This window comes from Hirsutella rhossiliensis, assembly GCF_020360975.1.
Source record: "Hirsutella rhossiliensis strain HR02 chromosome Unknown scaffold00010, whole genome shotgun sequence".
Lineage (NCBI taxonomy): Eukaryota > Fungi > Ascomycota > Sordariomycetes > Hypocreales > Ophiocordycipitaceae > Hirsutella > Hirsutella rhossiliensis.
This window is the reverse complement of record NW_025408676.1, coordinates 1891021-1908842: the sequence shown is the minus strand read 5'-3', so window position 1 is coordinate 1908842 and position 17822 is coordinate 1891021. Positions and strand designations below refer to the sequence as shown.

Sequence of the window (17822 nt, the reverse complement as noted above, 5' to 3'; positions counted from 1 at the left end):
TGTAGCGAGATCAGTAACTATTTGATCCTTAGTTAGGCTCTGGCATTTGTGAACAGTGATAGCAAACGCCACCATCAGGGAAACTGCGTGCGAGCGCAGGTCTCGTTGCCCACTAGGAAATCACGCCTGACTGGGAGGATGGGTGAGATTTTCCTGCCCTCGTTAGTTGTTAGATATGGCGGTCCGTCGTAGCTTTCAAAGTCCACTATAATAACGGCCGGGGATCTTCCATGGCTCGGCGCCTGCGTTCCAGGCGATATCGTATACAGTACCCTGAGCACCGTTAACTAGCCAGCTGGCTGCCATAGGTTAGTAGTGAGCATCACCCTGGTGCCCTTAGCAACAGGGAACTTGTTAGATAGATTGCCAGCATTGTCGCTTGGTGCCTGCCCCGCGCCCTTGCCCTGATTCTTTGCCTCCACCTGTACTGCCGGGGCGTTGAGATGCACCATATGCTCGTAGTTGTATTCGTTGACCCGGGCCCTTGTAGAATACACCCGCAAAGCGGCCCTGAAGCTATCAACCTCGCTCTGCGTTAGCCTGGCCTGTACCCGACTGCTAAGGAGGTTCCAGGACGGTATGGATAACTTGACTTCACGCAGTTCCTGCAACGCCTGACGGAACTGAGCCTGATCATCACCAGCCTGGCGCTGTACCGTGGTCAGGAAGACGGTGCGGTCAAATAACCGGTAGGCCACATGCCCTCTCCTTTCCAACGAAGACAGGCTGGTGCTAGTCGAATACAGGGGCTTTTGCCGGACTGGTGGTAACTGGAAGAAATCGCCCACAAGCAAGACGCTCACACCACCGAAGAACTCGAGGCTACGCTGTGGAAAGGCCTGTCGCAGACGGGAATCGATCCGCGCGAGCTGCTCAATCCCCAGCATGCTCTTTTCATCGATAACGAGGTATTTGACGTGCCGTAGGCGGGACTGAAGGGCGGCTGCGTCGGCTGGGAAGGTCGGTAAAGTACCGCCTACTGGGAGGCGTAGCAATGAATGAATGGTGCTGCCCTGTATCTGGTTACTCGCAACGCCTGTTGGCGCTACGCGGCAAATAGGGCTAGGATTCGGTAGAGCGGCCGCCTGAAGATGGGAGGAAAGCACCTTGATAAGGAACGACTTGCCGGTGCCACCACCACCATCAACGTGGAGAAGGATTTGAGTAGGATTTTTCGCCTGGAAGTGACCCATGAATGTGTCGTACACGAGCCGTTGTTGCGGATTCAGCGTATTACGCCAGTGAGGGCCAAGGACCTCCACATCGTTGGCCATGGGGTGGCTAGCGATAAGGTCTTTCCAGTAGCCGTCTCGAAGTTCCGGATATGTACCCACATGCCGTGTCCAGTCGTAATTGACGTCGATATCACGGCGGCCAAGAAGGTCAAGATCTTCCTGGGTAAGGGGTTCCCAGGTAAAGGGCGGCGAGGCGAATCCAGTCTTCGTCATCAAATTCTTCCTCCACAGGCAGAGCCTCATATTGATCATCTTGGGGATGTAATCGAGCCTCTTTTGGCCGACCGTAATGGTCATCACCATGACTGTGGTGCTGCCAACAATAGGAGAAGGCCTCAGCGTGAGAACCAAAAAGCTGGCCGTCAAATGTGAGGAGATCATCAACCCGCCGATGTGGGTGGTTTAATGTTAGCTTTACACGGCAGTAATCTGGCCACTGTTGACCTTCTGGATCAGCCTGATAGCGAGGAAAGTAAACCAACACACGAGGTCTGCCGTTAACGTTGACTGGCTGCCATTGCTTCCACTTGGAAGGGTCCCTAGGACGGATATTCCAGCACTTGAGGAAGGAGACGTAGCTTAGGTCCGCTAGGGCTTCCGGGCGTTGAGTGTACTTTTCGTAAACGTTGGGGGCCTCGTCCACCTCATCGCCGTCAATACGGAGGGAGCGGGAATGCCTGTCAGGATTACGGCAGTCAACGTACAGGCAGGTTCGTGAGCCTTCCTGTAACGGCAGGCCGAGGAGCAAGTGGCTGACCTCCTGCTTCGAGTAATCCCGCTCAGCAACCAGCTGATTGAGGAGCTTTGACGTGAAAGAAATAAGGGGGTTGGTTCTTGACCCGGGGCATCAGGGCCTTCCGATCTGGGCAAAAGACTCGCTCTTCTTTTCCGACTTGGAGCAGTATTTGGCCGCGTAATCGATTACCTGCTGGAGGCTCGTGCAGGGCGAAACATCTGTATTGGCTAGCCACGCAACGGTAAGCAAGCGGTTGTAGTGGTTAATCTGGCCATCGTTCCGCGCGCCCTGAAGTTCCAGTGCTTAGAATGAGGAACCTTGTCAGGGAGGCTAGCAGGCGCTGTCCGTGAGGAAATCCAAAGCGGCACTCCACCTGCTTGGTATGCTTATTGAGCTGCATACAGTAGTTGCTGCAGCGGTGGCGTTGCACGCGGTTGACCACCATTGATAGGAACTGAACCGTAAGGGGCTGCTCCAATAGATTGCCGATCAGGGGATTCCCTTCTCCAGGCGCCTGTATTCGCTGAGGCTCTGGGTTGACAGCAGATACGTGATATCCCCAGATGCGGGCGAATTGCTCCCGGGACTGATCGTTGTCGGCATCTAAGTCTGGGTGGCCACTTAGCCAAGATAGGCCGTGGTGGTGACTGGAACCCCTGCCCTGCCACTCGTAGCGGCCCCAAGAGTCCGTTAGGTTGAACTTCTGCTTCAGGACAATAGTCCTAAATAGCGTATAACGCTTATGGAAGTGGTAAGCGGCGATGTGGGCGTTGTCCCGCAGCAGTTGCCGGGATAGAGCCATCCGCGCCACCTCAGGAGCTGTTTGCCACTCGTCAAATCGAGGCATATGACGGTATAGGGATTCCCAGTGGTAATCGGCTGCGCTTGCAGTAGCGAAAAGGCCAGGCTTGCCTAGATTATAGGCATATGCTTCCAATTCCTTCCTTTGCTTATACCAATACGGCCGGGTGCCCCTGATTACCGCGGCTTGGCGCGTGATTGACTGGATCAGGGCCTGAGCCTCCGGTTCGTCAGGCTCAGCCATCGCTTCCTCTAGGGCGGCGCGGGTAAGGGGTTGACGGCGGCTGTCGCGTTGCTTGACGAAGTAGTCACTTCGCTTTCGGACCTGCGCACGTAACATCGTGTTGAGGGCGACGAAAGGCCACGTCTTATGGCGGGCAAAACGTCCGTCATGCCATCTCATCGCATGGCCAAGGTAGTCCTGATACGTGATGCTCCGTAAGCGAGGCTCCACGAAGTCGGCCTTGCCGTCAGGGTAGAGGGTAGGGAACGCGAGCGTTAACAGCGGCTGGGAACGGTTGAATTCGTCGATAGGGGTCCTGCGAATGGAAGGCAGTGGCATCTGGTGGTGAGTCTGCGCTACGCGGCATATACTCCAGATCAGTCATGCGCTCAGGTTAGGGTCCCATCAAGAAATCGGGACTGCAGAGCGTTCAATTCGGTATCAGTGACCTGCAAATTCGGGATCGCTGATGCATCGGCATCGCTAGGGTCCTCTTCCACAACCTCCTCAACGGGGCCTTGGGGGACCTCGCCGTCAGGTATGTCAGCCACTTGGCTGGCAATGGAAGCAACTATGCTGCCATCAAGAGGAATCCGTTGCAGGCGATTCTGGCTCACAACGATATCGCGATAGCCCGGGTGGTGACGGTGTAGGTAATGCAGCCAGGCCGACAGGCATGAGCGACGTACCCGGAAATCGCGAGCAAACTGCTGCCGGAAGAGGGTCGCCCTCCATATTAGGAGGCCGCAGGAGGACGATATCTAGCTCTTCAGGTAGGACTGGGAGCTCTTCAAAGAGCCTGCCAACATTGCGAAGGAAGTGGACAACGTGACCGCGATATTTGTATTGAGCGCCACGCACCTGCAAGACTTTCACATGTACGTGAACCCTAGCGATGAGCATCTCCTCGACCATCGTTAGATCAGGTAGATTGGCGGGGGCTTCCCCCAAAGTCAAGGTTATTCGCAGCGCTAAAGAAGTAGGGCTCGTCGAGGGCTTTCTTCCTGTCTCGACCAATGCAGCGACTGCAGATTTTCGAGCTATTTCGCTTCATATCGAACCAACGCTCCTGGCAGCGAATGCAACTATGCATCTTGTCGTCATTCAGGGCAGTATAGAACTCCCACACAAGCGCCTGATCTTCCTCACTAAGGGCGGGCAGATTAAGGTCCGCTGTAAAAGGTGGATCAACTATCCGATCAAACTGTCGCTCTTGAGGCTGTGGCCGTGGCCGTGGGTTGAAAGTGCCTTGACGGGTATAGCGGCCGCGGCGATGATCCTGTGATAGTAAAGAAGAAGTGGTAGGAAGAGTGTTTTGAGGAATCGGCGTTTGCGGAATCGGCGTGCCCAGAACTACTCTTGGCAGGCTAAGGGTAGGATGGACAGGAGAAGGTCCCTCTGCAGCGCTTGGGATAGATGGCCTCAGCAGAGATCTAGGCAGTCCCTGGAGTGCGGGGGCCAGGCCACAGAATAAGGCAGGCGTGGCAAGAGATTGTAAGCCGTTCACAGACGCAGGCGTTGGCGCAATCCGCCTTGGGGGCGTCAGGTTAGCTAGCGAATCAGTTCTCTTCGTGGCTTTGCGTGGTGGTAGCCTTGAGGCGATATTTCGCATCGCGGCAACGGCGGCTCGGGACTTGGTTACCCGTTCCTTTCGGTGTGCCCTACAGCTAGCACACTGTCCTGTAAACTTAGTGGTATCCTTTACGCTTCGAAATTCGACTTCGGGCAGGTCTTGCTTGCAGGCACGGCAGTTGCGGACTGCCTGGGGTATATCGACCTCCATGTGACCGTATATATATCCACCTCTTAACACCTAGACCGCTAGGTATCGCTCGGAAAGTGAAGCTTTGTGAGGGCCAATGTCCAATACCGTGATAGATCTCGATAGGGAGGTTGTCTGAAGCAGTTAGATCGGGTCTGAATGATCAGGGAGGGAACTGAACTACTTCCCAGAAGCAGGGTAACCGGGGAATCTTGAGAGGTAGGCCGGCGGCGGCGATATTTGAACCTGGATACCCTTAGCAAACTGGTGGGTTTGATGGATTCGACGGGAAAGGGAAGCAGCGGCCATCTAGGCTGGTGTAAGGAAAAATACTGCGCTACGCCTTGCACTTTAGTCTTTAGGGTTGTGGTGCAAGGCGTACAATCAGCCGAAGGCTGCGAGTCTGGCTACCAGTCGAGCAGTCACCGAACAATCAATACAGTATCTACAATCATACAATCTGTGCCTTGGAAAGTGTCGTTCTTGTCGCGAGTAGCATCAAGTGGAGTTACGTATGCCCGTGGCCTGTCTTGTACGGATTCTGGGTGAGAACCTGTCGTTTGCGAAGTTGCTGATCCCTCATTTTCATCTTAATTCCTTCCGGTGGCGACGCATAAGTCAGGTGGTTGCGGTCAAACGGGGCATCCAGCATCAGACCCTGCAGCGTTTTCACACGCGAGACGGCCACGTAGCTCAATCCGGTCTGAAAGTCACGGCAGGACAGATCCGTCACGATCGTGTCTTCGGTGATGCTCTGCGACTTGTGAACTGTAATGGCGTAACACACGATCAGGGGAAACTGCGTACGAGTGCAGAGTGTGGCTCCGACGAGGAAGTCCCTGTCTACTGGCAGAATGGGGACAATCTTCCTGCCATCTGCGGTGGTCAGGAATACCGGCCCCGTGTACTTGTCAAACTCCATCATGATCACGCAGGGAGGGTCTTGCATGGGGTCAGCTCCAGGCGCCCAGGCGATATCGTATACCGTACCGCGTGCGCCGTTGCAGAGGCCAACTGGCTGCCAAAGGTTGGACGTCAGCATCAGACGGGCGCCAATGCATACGGGATCTGCTTCGCAAGGTTGCCCGCCTTGTCGTCCGGAGCAGCTGTCGCGCCGGGGCCAACGTTTGTAGCGATGACCTGGATGACTGGTCGGTTGAGGCGGTCAAGGTGGTAATGGTTATATTCGTTCACCCGGTCTTTCGTGGCGTATACCCGTAAGGCGTCGGCGAACCTGGCGACCTCTTGATCGTCTAGCTTTGCCTGCACGCGGCCAGAGAGAAGTTTCCAGGACTCGTAGGATAGTTGGAGCAGCCGCAGTTCCCCGAGAGCCTTGCGAAAGGCCGCCTGGTCATCGCCGCACTGCCGCTGAACAACGCTCAGGAAGACAGTCTTATCGAAGCGCATATACGCGTTCCTTCCCTTGATCTCTACTCCCTGCACCTCTTTGTCGTAGTATAGCGGTTTCTGTAGAACAGGAGGAAGCTGGAAGAAGTCGCCCACCAAAGGACATTGAGTCCGCCAAAGAACTCCTCGTTCCTATGCGGAAATGCCTCGCGGAGACGGTCGTCAATCCAGGATAGCATACGCAGTCCCAGCATGCTTTTCTCGTCGATGATTAGGTACTGAATATCCTTCAGTTTCTTCTGGAGCTGGGCTTTGTCGATGGCGGAGAGCGGCCTGAAGTCCTTGTTGATCGGGAGGTGAAGCAGCGAGTGCAAAGTAGTGCCTGATATCTGATTCCTGCGACGCCTGTCGGTGCGGCACGCCAGACAGGTGTCCTCTCCACGTGTCGCAGCCTGGAGGTGCGCCGAGAGCAGGTTGATGAGATATGACTTGCCTGTGCCACCGCCACCATCCACATGGAGTAGCAACTGGGAACGGTCCTGGGCGAGAAAGTGACCCATCACCGTGTCATACACTATGCGCTGCTCTGGATTCAGGGCATCGCGTGCTTCCAAGGGCTGATGCTCCACATCAAGGTGAAAGGAGCTTTCCGCCTTGCGTTGCTCCCAGTAGTTGCCGCTGAGAATGTCGTCGTTGGTGTATCGTCCGACGTGAGGAGTCCAGTCATAATTCACGTCGATATTTCGCCGGCCAAGTACGTCGATGTCTTCTTCCTCCAGCGGCCGGTCTGGCAGCATGTGGGCGAGCTCATGCCAGTCCTCCTCTGCGATGGGCTCGTCATGCACCTCCTGCACAAACTCATCGTCCTCCGCCTGGAGCTCGTTTGTCCCCACCTCCCGTAATGGTCGTCCTCATGGAAATGGTGTCGCCGCCGACAGCACTGGTACGCCGCAACAAAGGACTCACACAGCTGCCCGTCCACAGCAAGCAACTCCTCCGGAGCGCGGTGCGGATGGGCCATCATCAACTTGACACGGCAGAAGTCATGAAACTGGGTTGAGGTTTCCACTGGCCTGTACCGAGGAAAGTAGGACAGAACCTCTTCTTCGCGTTCGCACCGAGTCTCCTCCATGTCTTGAGATTGTACAGCTGCAGGTACTCGAGATAAGTAATACTCTCATGCTGGTCATTTCTCTGCAGATATTTCCGGTAGCTGCCGACAGCCTCTCTGACATCATCATCGACGCGGTAGGACCGTGCATGCTGCTCTGACGGGCGGCAGTCGACGTACACAACCATCCGAGTCCCTTCCTGCAGAGGGATGTTGAGCAGCAAGTGGAAATTTCCTGCGCTGAATAATCTCTCTCGGCAATCAACTTATTCATAAGGCGAGAGGAGAAAGACAACAGGGGTTGGTGGTGTGCTGTATGCGGCAAAACCTGATCCGCCAGCCTGCAGTAAGGCTCTGTCTTCTTCTCCGATTTGCTGCAATACTTGGCAGCGTACGTAATGACTGCTTGCAAGCTGGTGCATGGAGATATGTCAATGTTGGCCAGCCATCCCAGAATGATGGCAGGGTTGAAATGATTCATAAGGCTGTCGTTGCGGGCCGCCTCGAAGATGTAGTACGACTTGCCTTCCTTCCTGATGACCGCGGCCAGCTCTCGCAAGGCACGGGGGAAGTCAAAACGACACTCCCTTTCCGGATTGGCTGCGTTGGCCGCCTCAATATCGGCAGCAGCTCCTTCCATGTCCCTCGCCAGGTCGCCGCTTCCTTTTCTGACACGCAAGCAGTACGTGGTATTGCATCTGTGGCGCTGGCAACGGTTGACAATTTGCGAGAGCCGCAGGAATGTCATCTCCACGCCCAGCGGATCTACGCTCAGCGGGTTACCCTCCCCCCGAGGCACAGTCCTACGGGGCTCCGGGTTCACGGCCGTGATGTGGAAGCCCCACGTGCGTGCAAACAGGTCTCGAGCGGCTTCGTCCTCCATGTCGGCGGCGGGGCCCTCCTTCATCCAGTACAGACCGTGGTTGTGCGGACTACCACGCCCTTGCCATTCGTACCGATCCCAGTAATCCGTGACGTTGAACTTCTTCCGCAACACGATATCTCGAAAGAAGCAGTATCGGCGGTAGAAGTGGAAAGCAGCAATGTGAGGGTTCTGTCGCAATAAGTACCGCGACAATGCCATCCTCTCCGGCTCGGAAACGCGCAGCCATTCTCCATATCGGGGCATGTGCTGGTAGAGGCTCCGCCAGTGCAAATCGGCTGGGCTGAATGTGATAAATGCGCCAGGACAGCCCAGGCTGTATGCATACGCCTCGAGGTCCTGCCTCTTTCTGTTCCAAAAGGGGCGCGTACCGCGAATCGACACCGCATGCCTTGTGATCGAGTTGATCAGCGCCTGCGCCTCGGATCTTCGCTGTGTTCAAGTGCCTGAATAAGCTGCTCTCGCGTGAGTTGTTCGCGGGTGCCGTCATGTTGCTTCACGAAGAATCTCGACCGCGCGCGTGCTTGGGACCGCATCAGAGTGTTGAACGCGACAAAACGGAAGGTCGGGTGCCGTGCAAAACGGCCGTCGTGCCACCGCATCGCGTGCTCGATGTAATCCTTGTACTCAATTGACCGCAAGCGAGGTTCCACAAAGTCGGCTCTGCCGTCTGGAAAGAGGCAGGGGAATGCCAAGGAGAGCAGGGCATGAGAGCGATTGAACTCATTGATCGGCGTGTGCCGTATATTCGGCAGCCGCAGCCCGTGCTGCCCCCGCCCCTGGGAGCCTGTGGCGAGAGGAAGCCTTGCGTTCGCTTCTGGTTCGCCCGCGAGAACAGACCGCAGAGCATCGAGCTCCGTGTCCTTGGCCAACAGGTCAGGCACCGCAGCCGCGTCCTCTAGCTCAGGCTCTGCCTCCTGATCTTCCTCCGGTCCCACATCGGCAGCCTCCACCTGACTTTGGGGGATGGCATCCACCGCATTGCCGTCCTCGGGCAGTTGGCTCAGTCGCTCTTCGTCGATGACGATGCATCGATAGCCAGGATGATGATGGCGGAGGTAGTCAAGCCATATCATAACCGCCTGGCGGCGCACACGGAACTGGCGGGTGAATTGCCGACTGAGATTGGCGTGTGACGACGTGTTGGCAGGACGCAGCAACACCGTGTTCAACTCCCGCGGCAGAAGCGGGAGCTGGTTGTACACCAAGCCAACCTCGCGGAGAAAGTGAACGACGTGCCCCCGATACTTGTACTGCTGTCCCCGCACCAGCATGATATTGACGTGGACGTGCACGCGAGCGATCAACGACTCTTCAGTAGGCGTAAGCTCAGGCAATCGGGCCGGCACAGGGCCAAAGTCGAGTTGATTTTCGGCAGAGAAGAAATAAGGTTCGTCGGGGCCACGCTTCTCATCCTTTCGATAGCAACGCGAGCAAATGCCGTCATAATCTATTTCCATCTGAAACCAACACTCGCGGCATCGGCTGCAGTATTCCATCTGGTCATTGTCAAGCTTAGTCCAGAACTCGCGCAGGGTGGCCTTATCGCGGTCGGTCAAGGCACAAGCGTCGAGGTCGCCATTCCACACCGGATCTTGCGCATGGAAGACCGCCAATTCTTCCGGTGGAATTATCACTGGACTCCGAAGACGTCGTGGCGGTCTCGACGATCGTGTTTCTCTCCGAGACCTTCTTGGCCGCCCTCCTGTACCTGGGGCGGGACCTCGGCGACCACGCCTTGGCCGTGCGGACGGCTGCGGCGGCCGACGGCGAAGTGGGCTTCTATCCACAGAATCATTGTTCCTGTCACCGTCCTCGTCTTCCTCACCAGGTTCAGAGTCCGGCTCGATCCCCAATCGCTCGAGATACCTGCGTGGTCGAGCGGGTGAAAGCAGGACGTTGACATAATCCTCAGCGTCAATATCAGACTCTGAGAACTGGCCCCTGTCGTCTCCTTCCTTAGGTATCATACCCCCACCTTGAAACCCACCCGTCCGTAGTCGATCTGGGCTCGCATCTATGTTCCATGGTCAGCCCGTAGAAGCTATTGCGAACCACAGCACGAGGATAAATACATTCTCCAGCCAACTCCGAGCCTTGTAAGACGCCCAGCTGAGATATCGTTGGCGTCAGTGACACAACCTCCCCCTGCGCGACGTCGTGACCGGTGGTCGCGCTGGATCGCGGCTACCTTGGTCCTTGCCCTGGCTTTCGAGGGATCATCTTGAGAGTTCTTCCCCCCCTTATGGAATCTAGCAGCCACATAAGAGTAATCTATACCACTTGTGCTGCTTCTCTCATAGCAGACAAGCCTGAGTGTGGCGCGGCCTGCTCAGTCGTCGACTGCATCAAGGGTGTTGGCGCAAGAGTCCGAAAGGAGCGGGCACTTCCTTGGCTTGGTGGAATTGGCGTCCCCAGCACTACCCGCGGCTGGTCAATCGACTCTTCGAAAGACCTCGCCGTATGACGCCCCAGTAACGTCTCTGATGACGCAGGCCGGGTTCCAGATCTGTCAGCACCAAACCCTCATATTTGGGGAAAACTTCCTCGATTAATGTTAAGTCAGCCTACGGCTGAATAAAGGGCAGTGGCTGATTGGGCCAGAATCGTGTTTAGAACTGAAAGCTCTTGAAGAGCTTGCTAGTTACCTGGTCAACGCTCAGGGGTCACCGCTCAGGGGTCTGTGCCGAGGCCTTCATTTGGTGGCGTTCGCGGTCGACCAATTCCCGCACGAGTTGAGTACAGGGGAGGCCAATTAGCCAATCAGAGGAGGTTTTATGCTCGATTCTTTCTGACTGAGTAGAACGCCCTTCGGGCTGAATTATGGATAATACGTATAAGGTCAACCGCTTCAACATGCCGCTTCTACAGATCATTGGTACAACAGGGCTACACAAGAGCTTCAGTATAGGCTTCGGCCTCGCGGCTAAGGAAGACGAGGGCGCGTTCCAATGGATCCTCTCGCAGTTGCGTGAGGCCGGCCAGCAGGCTGATATTCCGGACCCGGGCGTTGTGATTACTGACTTCGATACCGCCCTGAAGAACGCCCTTGACTCTGTCTTTCCATTGACACAACAGCAACTGTGCGTCTGGCACATGATTAAGAACGTGGTCCTTCATATCAAGAAGAAGTGGCACGGATCCCTCGATGGTACCGAGATTGGCGGAGACAGGCCAGAAGAAGAGACTCGCCTCGCTGCAGCAGCCGCCCTCGACGATCCGATACAGGCAGATGACGCTATTGACGAGGACCGACCTATCGACCGTGCTGCTGATCACCAGGTTCAACATGCCTCACAACTGGCAGATCTGTACGTTCAGGATCAAGATGATCATAACGATGACGATGGAAACCCAATACCACCCCCGGCTCCTAGGCGGGCCTTTGAGCACACAGCTGACGGTATCCGTGATGCCTGGGCTTCAGTCGTCAGGGCTCGTACGGCTGAGGAGTGTAGAGATCAGTGGGATCTACTCTGTACAGAGTTTTCAGACCAGCAAGGTAACCCTAGCCCTATCTTCCCTCCTATAAATTTGCCCTAATTCAGCCCGAAGGGCGTTTGCCTTGAGGAACGAAAGGCCTTCTAACGTGCCCCGCAGACCCCGCCCTCTCCCCCCAAAAGTTCTCCGCCCCTTGATTGGTCCCTTGTGATTGGTCCCTCCTTGCCTCCCTCCTTGTTGGTCGCTGCCCTTCCCCCGGCTTCTGTTGCCTTTTCGCGTGCCTTATCCCACCACTGCCGACTCTTCCCGCCTGCCGAACTCTTCATCGCGTCACCTAGCGCGGCCGCCTTGACTCTTCAGCATCACCGTCCAGCCAGCGCAACGCCTCCTCAACGGTCCTCTCGCTCAGTACCTCGAGCCTGGCCTGTGCGGCAGTCATCTCCTCGGGGACCCGGTTGCCCACCAAGTCTCTGTCCCGCACCTTGGACACGAGCATGATGCCGTCTAGAGTTCGGCAGCGCGATAGCTGCACGTACAGGCCGTACGGGTCGCACTGCGAGGGCACCACCGTTCCATCCATCTTCGTCGTCCGTGTCCTCGCAGCTCGAGGGCCACGCGCTCCAGCGTTTTGCCCTGCACCTTGTAGTCCGTGCACGCGAACGCTGCTGCGCACGGCAAACCCTTTCGGCTGACGTCGTTGCGTTGCCACGGCCTTTTTCGCTGGCACTGTATCTTAACGGTCATGGGTGTCAACAAGATCGTGCCCGGCGGCATCCCGACGAAGTGGAGATATCTCGTCGTCTCCGATTCGAGAATGATCCCCGCCGGCGGCCCGAAGTGGATCGTCATATCGGCCGAGATCCGATGCCCGGGTACGCCTTGTCGACAATGACCTCCACCGCCGAGTAGCTCGCGCCGTTCACTAGCTTCAGCCCCTGGTGGGTGTTGTGGTTCACCACGATGGGCATCCCGGCCACGAACATGAAGACGGCCGGCACCGGGATCGCGCTATCGTCGCCCTGGTTGAGTATCATGATCGCCTCTTCCTCCGTCGGCAGCTCCTCCTTCCACTTGTGCTCGGAGATGAAAATGCGCATCGTCGACCGCTGCTGGACCCGGAACGCCAGGCTCGCCTCCATGTTCAGGTTCCACCGATTCCTATTGAGCGGCGTCACCACGGTGATGCCCGTCTCCCAAGGGATCCGCCTTCCTCCCGGTAGCACCTTGAGTTGAGGAGGTTTAGATCCGTCCGATCCTGCACGCCTAGACGGATCCGCTTCAGCAGCCTCTGCAGCTCCGGGTCGCCGGCGGCGCGCATCTGCTCGTCCAGCATGACGACCGTCGTGAACCTCTTCCACAGTGCGTGCGCTTTGTCGTGCTGGTGACGCTGCTCGGCCTTGAACGAGTTGTCTACGTCCCACGAGATGGCCGCGCTAGGCAGGACGATCGACCTCTCTTGGACCGGCCGGAACTGCTGAAAATCTCCGCAGAAGAGGACGATGGGGATCCCCCCGAAATCTTGCCGCGATCCGCGAAGCCGGCGAAGCCGCTCGTTCACGGCGTGCAGCGTCCGCGCCCCGAGCATGCTCACCTCGTCGATGACGAGCACATCCTTCTCCTGCCAATCCATTCGAGACTGGCCGTGGATGAACCGCTCCGCCTGTTTCGGCAGCCGCACCCGTCAAGGTCTTTGACCATGTTCGCGCCCCCGCCCTTGGTCTTTAGTGAACCCGCAGGCGGAGTGGATCGTGATGCCGTTGATCCGCGCCGCCGCAGTCCCCGACGTCGCCGTGATCAGCAGACGATTCGAAAGGCTCTTTTACTGAACAGCTCGACGAGTGCCTCGATGATTCGCGACTTGCCGGTACCGCCCTCGCCACCGACGAACTGGCGCAGCTGGCAGGCATCGCCCCGTCGGTCTGCTGCATCAAATCGAGCTGGCGGCATATTATCAGAAAAGCGATGGACTGCCTCTTGTTCAGCGTCAGCCGTGTTGCCAACACCTTGCCCGCCGCGAGGAAGGAGGTTGATGGGCCAAACTGAACGTCCATTCCCGCCCCTGCGTCGATAGCGGTCTCGTCGGAGTCGGCCATCGTCATTTCGACCTCGTCCTCCCGAAACCGGTCATCACCCTTCGCAACGCTGCGCGGCGATCGCTTTCCCAGGCGGCGGGCGTGCTTTGTATCCCTGGATCATCCTCTCCCTCCTTCGAGGCACTTACCTGCTGCGACTTGATAGCCTTGACCTGATCCTGCGGCGGTAGTGCGGCCCGGAAAATACCCGCCCTGGCATGCTTAACCGCCTCTCCTCGTTCGATCAGCGCCGTGGCCTCGAGCTCGGCCGTCGAGCGCAGCGCCGATTGCTGAAACCGACAGAGCTGCTGTATCATTGCCATGAGCTCCGGCGACTTGGCCGTCACCTGATTCGCTCCCACTGCACCTCGGACGACGTCGATGAGCCGCGTTGCGTCTCCGATGCTGTTGGGCTGATATGTCGCTGCAGACTCCGCGCCCGCCTCGCCTGCTCCACCCTCCTCGACGTGTGCGACCGTCGGGTCGCCATCGCCGGACGAGGCTGCCCATTGCTTGGCGTCGCGTTTTGCGTCTTCGGCGGATCGTCGAAGCAGCTGCACGTTGTCGACGAGACATGATATTCTCGGGGCCATAGCGTCTCGAGCCCGCGCCCAGATGCTGTTGATCTCACCTGTTCCTTCGCCGAGGAAGGACTCCCACGGCACGAACAGCGCAAGATGCTGCACGGCTGCCCTTCAGGGGGTAGGTTAGCCTCTCCGATAATGCCCGCTGACAGAGCAGTTGCCATACACACCTCCGGTAGCACGACTCGTCATCGTAGGTGAAGTCCTTGCTCAGGTAGCCGTCGAGGCAGACGGTAGCGTGCTTGCCCGGCCGCCTGAGCACCTGAACCCAGCGTCGTCCCGGCGCCCATCCATCCTCGAAAGACATCTCCCTGCCGCCCAGCTCTCGTCGTTGCCGATGCGTTTCAGTCTGACGATCGATATGTAGTCATACAGGCATAGGCCTTTCAGCAGCTCTCCCGGTGCTGGTACGCCTCGACGTGGGAGATTCTCAGGCCTTCTTCTTCGACGACGACCGACTCATCCAAGGTGTCATCCATAGCCGCAGCGCCACTGGCTTCTCGGAGATGCCGCCATCGCCGAAAGACTTCCCAGTACAGCAGAGAACAGTTCAGGTACGCCCACGCGCTGCTGTCGGTGAACTCGGCCGGATATCCGAGAAGGTGAGCGACGACCTCGACCTGTGATAGCGGACGCTCCGTGAACACGCGGTTCGCCACTCTCATCAGGAACTGTCGCGTCCTGTTCCCTTGACAGGGTCATCGGTGGCAGCGTCTCCGCCACCGTCCCGCCCTCCGTTGGCCGTGCCATCACCTGTTGAGGCGGCCAGGAGCTCGGCCGCGGCCGCCACACGCTTCCACACCGGGTCCTCCACCTTGGTCGCGTAGTTCGTGACATAATAGATGAGGGCCATTGTCTTGCGCTGCGTCGCAATGAAGGAAATATCATGGTTGTGCCGGAGCCCGACAGCAATAGCCTCGTTCCATCGATTGACCATGCTGTGTGTCCTCCGGATCTGCAGCACCCCGTCTGCCGTGAGGGCGGTCTTGTCGACTAACCTCCATGGCGCCTTGAACCGGCAGAGGTCCCCTTCCGCCCTCCTTGCCCAAGGAATACTTCACACAGGTCGGGCTATGCGTGTGCACCTGCGTCGCGCCGGCACAGAAGTTGGCCTCCTCGATAAACGCGGCCGAGAACTGCGCGGCGTTGTCCAGCAGGGAACCAATACCGCCCGTCACAGATCGCTCCGCTTGCACGGCGCAAAACTTTCCTGGTCCAGATCCTGCCTTGCACGTCAACCCGGCCCCACTTGGCCATCAGAAGAGTACTTCAGGCTCCCGGTGGCATATCTTAGGTAGGCATTCTTACCTCTGAGAAGACGCTATCGATGTATCGGACGATTCGCTCGCGATACGCCGCCTGATCCTCCCCGTGGATGTCGGCAAGCATCGAGCTGAGATGCGCGTTCCCGTGCAGCCAGAGCAAGCCGTGAACATGAAGCGCCCTCGTTCGTTCGTCTCCACGGCGCCATAGTACTTGCCGATGCGCCCGAATACCGACTCTTCACCGACCTTCACGTAATGATCGAAGAACAGCTTCATCTCGCGGTGGAAGAACACGGCCGAGCTCATGGGATCCGATATCGCCAGCCGTGCCCGCTTATACGCATCCCCAAGGCCTTCTAAGAACTCCTCGGCCGCGTCGGGATCGCGTGTGCGGTATGCCGCCAGTCGCAGCTTCACCGGGTTCGTAATGTCGTTCGGGTTGATGGTGAACCAGATGGCCGGCACGCCATATCCGACGATGAGCGACTGGATTTTCCGCCGCATATTGAGACGGACCTCTCGACATGGGCTGCCGGTGGCCGTAAAGCGAGAGGCTCCTGAGAAGCTCCTTCACGTCACCATCGGTCGTCTTACCCGAGCTCTCCAACTCGACCCTCGCCGCCGCTAGCCTTTCTGTGGTCATCGAACGCACGATGCGCTCTACCTTGCGGAAGTTCTTCCTCCCACACTCAACATGCTGACCCGGCGGTTCCTCGATCGCACCCCATGTTGAAGACGAGAAATGCGAAGATGTGGTGCAGTGCAAATCGACCACCATGGCGCCGGAGCACGATCTCGGCCCACGCCTGAAGGTTCAAGCTTCGAGACGATACGGGTCTCCGCGGCCGCCTCTGCCTCGACAGCCCTGCCTCGCAAGTTGGCCGTGACCTTCCCGCGTCGACCATGGTCTCTTCAACCAGCCTTGGTCCCCAACGCCAAATGGGAACAGGGTCGGGAACGTCCTGGCAAAGAAGGACGCCTCAAAGGAATCGGTAAACTCACCCCCGCGAAACCCGGATGTATGGCTCACAACCACCGTCGCCACGCCCCGAACCCCGGCTAGGGACCCGACCCACGCCTGGCCCGCACGGCCGTCGTCGGCACCTTCACCAACAGCGTCACAGGCAAACTGCAGCTTCTCCACGTCCGCGACGTCTGGCGGTCCGTCGAGCGCGAACATGCCAGAAGACGTCACCTCGTTGATCGCTGGAACGTTCTGGTCGGGGCAGGCGTCACTTCCATCGCGAACCGCGCCTTCTCCGTTGGGCCCGTGACCTTCACCCTGGCCGCCGGCTTCTTGTCCTTGGTTGAGCAGGGCGAAGAGCTCCTCGATCTCCACCGGCCCTCCTCGTCCATGGCGCGTTCCGTGGGCGGCACAACGTGCGCCGTCCGCGCTTCTCCCACCCAGACGGCTCGTTCCGCTCCATACGATCGCACACCGACGACGGTACCCGTGTATCGAGTCTCCCCAGCTCTCCATCTCCGCCGCGTCGATCTCGATCTCGGCGTAGTGGGGGTTGTTCCGCTTCAGCCAGACAAGGGCCCTCTCGACCACCCGCCGCCTCACCGACAAGAGACTCGACAGGTCGCTCGGTGCCGGCTTCTCCGCGCCCTGCCACGAGATGTGGATCTCGTCCAGTGCTTGCAAAGGGGTGCGGGAGCACTTTGTGGCCAGCTCCTGCACATTGTTCGGAAACACCGTGATGTGGCCCTGACATGCCTCGGATACTTCACGCTCTGCCTCTGCCCGCCCGGAATGCTATATCTCGTGACAAACCCGTAACATGAGTTCAGCGAGATGAGCTTCTTCGACCGGCGTCAGTCCCTTGAGCTCATCGGGGAACATGTGCTCGCAGCCAAGGCGACTGTGAAGGTGGATCGCCGGCGACAGGCTCCTGCGCGCCAGGCATCGGCCACACTCGGCGCACACCGACACGGACTCGCCCTCAGGAAAGCAACTCCGGCATGAAAATGGTGAGCGGCCGCCCTTTGGTACGCAACTTGACAGCCAATGATCCCATGTAATCTCCTCAACTCTCCTCTCGTACACTTGCGGTAGCACACCATGCAGGTCCGTATCGGCAACGTGCTCGCATCGTGGAACGCCTGATAGAAGTCTCGCACCGTCGACACCTTCCTCTCGAGCGGTATTGGCGTGCACCACGTCTGATCGTTAGACAATCTCTCCTTCAAGGCAAAGTCTTCCTCCAAAAAGCGCAGCACACTCGCCAGGTCTTCGGCCTGCAGCTCCCGTCTCCTATGCCTTCCGATTCCACTTCGGACCTGTTTTATCGGGCGCCCATCCCGGCTAGGAAGACGGGCTCTCTCCCGCCTCCGGGACTGCCTCTGTCCGCGCAGCGAG

At 57.9% G+C, this 17822-nt stretch overlaps 5 protein-coding genes across 5 annotated transcripts; 1 reads left to right on the top strand and 4 right to left on the bottom strand.

Annotated features, from left to right (window-relative positions):
- Positions 1-287: 287 nt before the first annotated feature.
- Positions 288-1538, bottom strand: HRG_08552 (PIF1-like helicase domain-containing protein; the record flags this gene model as incomplete). Its single annotated transcript, XM_044867023.1, has 1 exon — positions 288-1538. The coding sequence occupies one exon, from the start codon at positions 1536-1538 to the stop codon at positions 288-290; it is 1251 nt and encodes a 416-aa protein (XP_044717910.1).
- Positions 1539-2082: 544 nt separating this feature from the next.
- HRG_08551 (uncharacterized protein) lies at positions 2083-3334 on the bottom strand (the record flags this gene model as incomplete). Its single annotated transcript, XM_044867022.1, has 3 exons — positions 2083-2259; positions 2486-3024; positions 3106-3334. The coding sequence occupies 3 exons, from the start codon at positions 3332-3334 to the stop codon at positions 2083-2085; spliced, it is 945 nt and encodes a 314-aa protein (XP_044717909.1).
- Positions 3335-5208: 1874 nt separating this feature from the next.
- HRG_08550 (ATP-dependent DNA helicase) lies at positions 5209-10321 on the bottom strand (the record flags this gene model as incomplete). The annotated part of the gene is made up of 3 exons (XM_044867021.1): positions 5209-5239; positions 7611-8489; positions 10290-10321. 3 exons carry the CDS (start codon positions 10319-10321, stop codon positions 5209-5211), a joined length of 942 nt encoding a protein of 313 aa, XP_044717908.1.
- Positions 10322-10921: 600 nt separating this feature from the next.
- On the top strand, positions 10922-11736 carry HRG_08549 (MULE transposase domain-containing protein; the record flags this gene model as incomplete). The annotated part of the gene is made up of 2 exons (XM_044867020.1): positions 10922-11501; positions 11699-11736. The coding sequence occupies 2 exons, from the start codon at positions 10922-10924 to the stop codon at positions 11734-11736; spliced, it is 618 nt and encodes a 205-aa protein (XP_044717907.1).
- Positions 11737-12384: 648 nt separating this feature from the next.
- Positions 12385-17306, bottom strand: HRG_08548 (PIF1-like helicase domain-containing protein; the record flags this gene model as incomplete). Its single annotated transcript, XM_044867019.1, has 13 exons — positions 12385-12697; positions 12763-13199; positions 13420-13695; positions 13761-14304; positions 14366-14457; positions 14651-14883; positions 14949-15150; positions 15194-15417; positions 15504-15516; positions 15707-15978; positions 16055-16093; positions 16382-17171; positions 17238-17306. 13 exons carry the CDS (start codon positions 17304-17306, stop codon positions 12385-12387), a joined length of 3504 nt encoding a protein of 1167 aa, XP_044717906.1.
- Between the last annotated feature and the right edge of the window lie 516 nt (positions 17307-17822).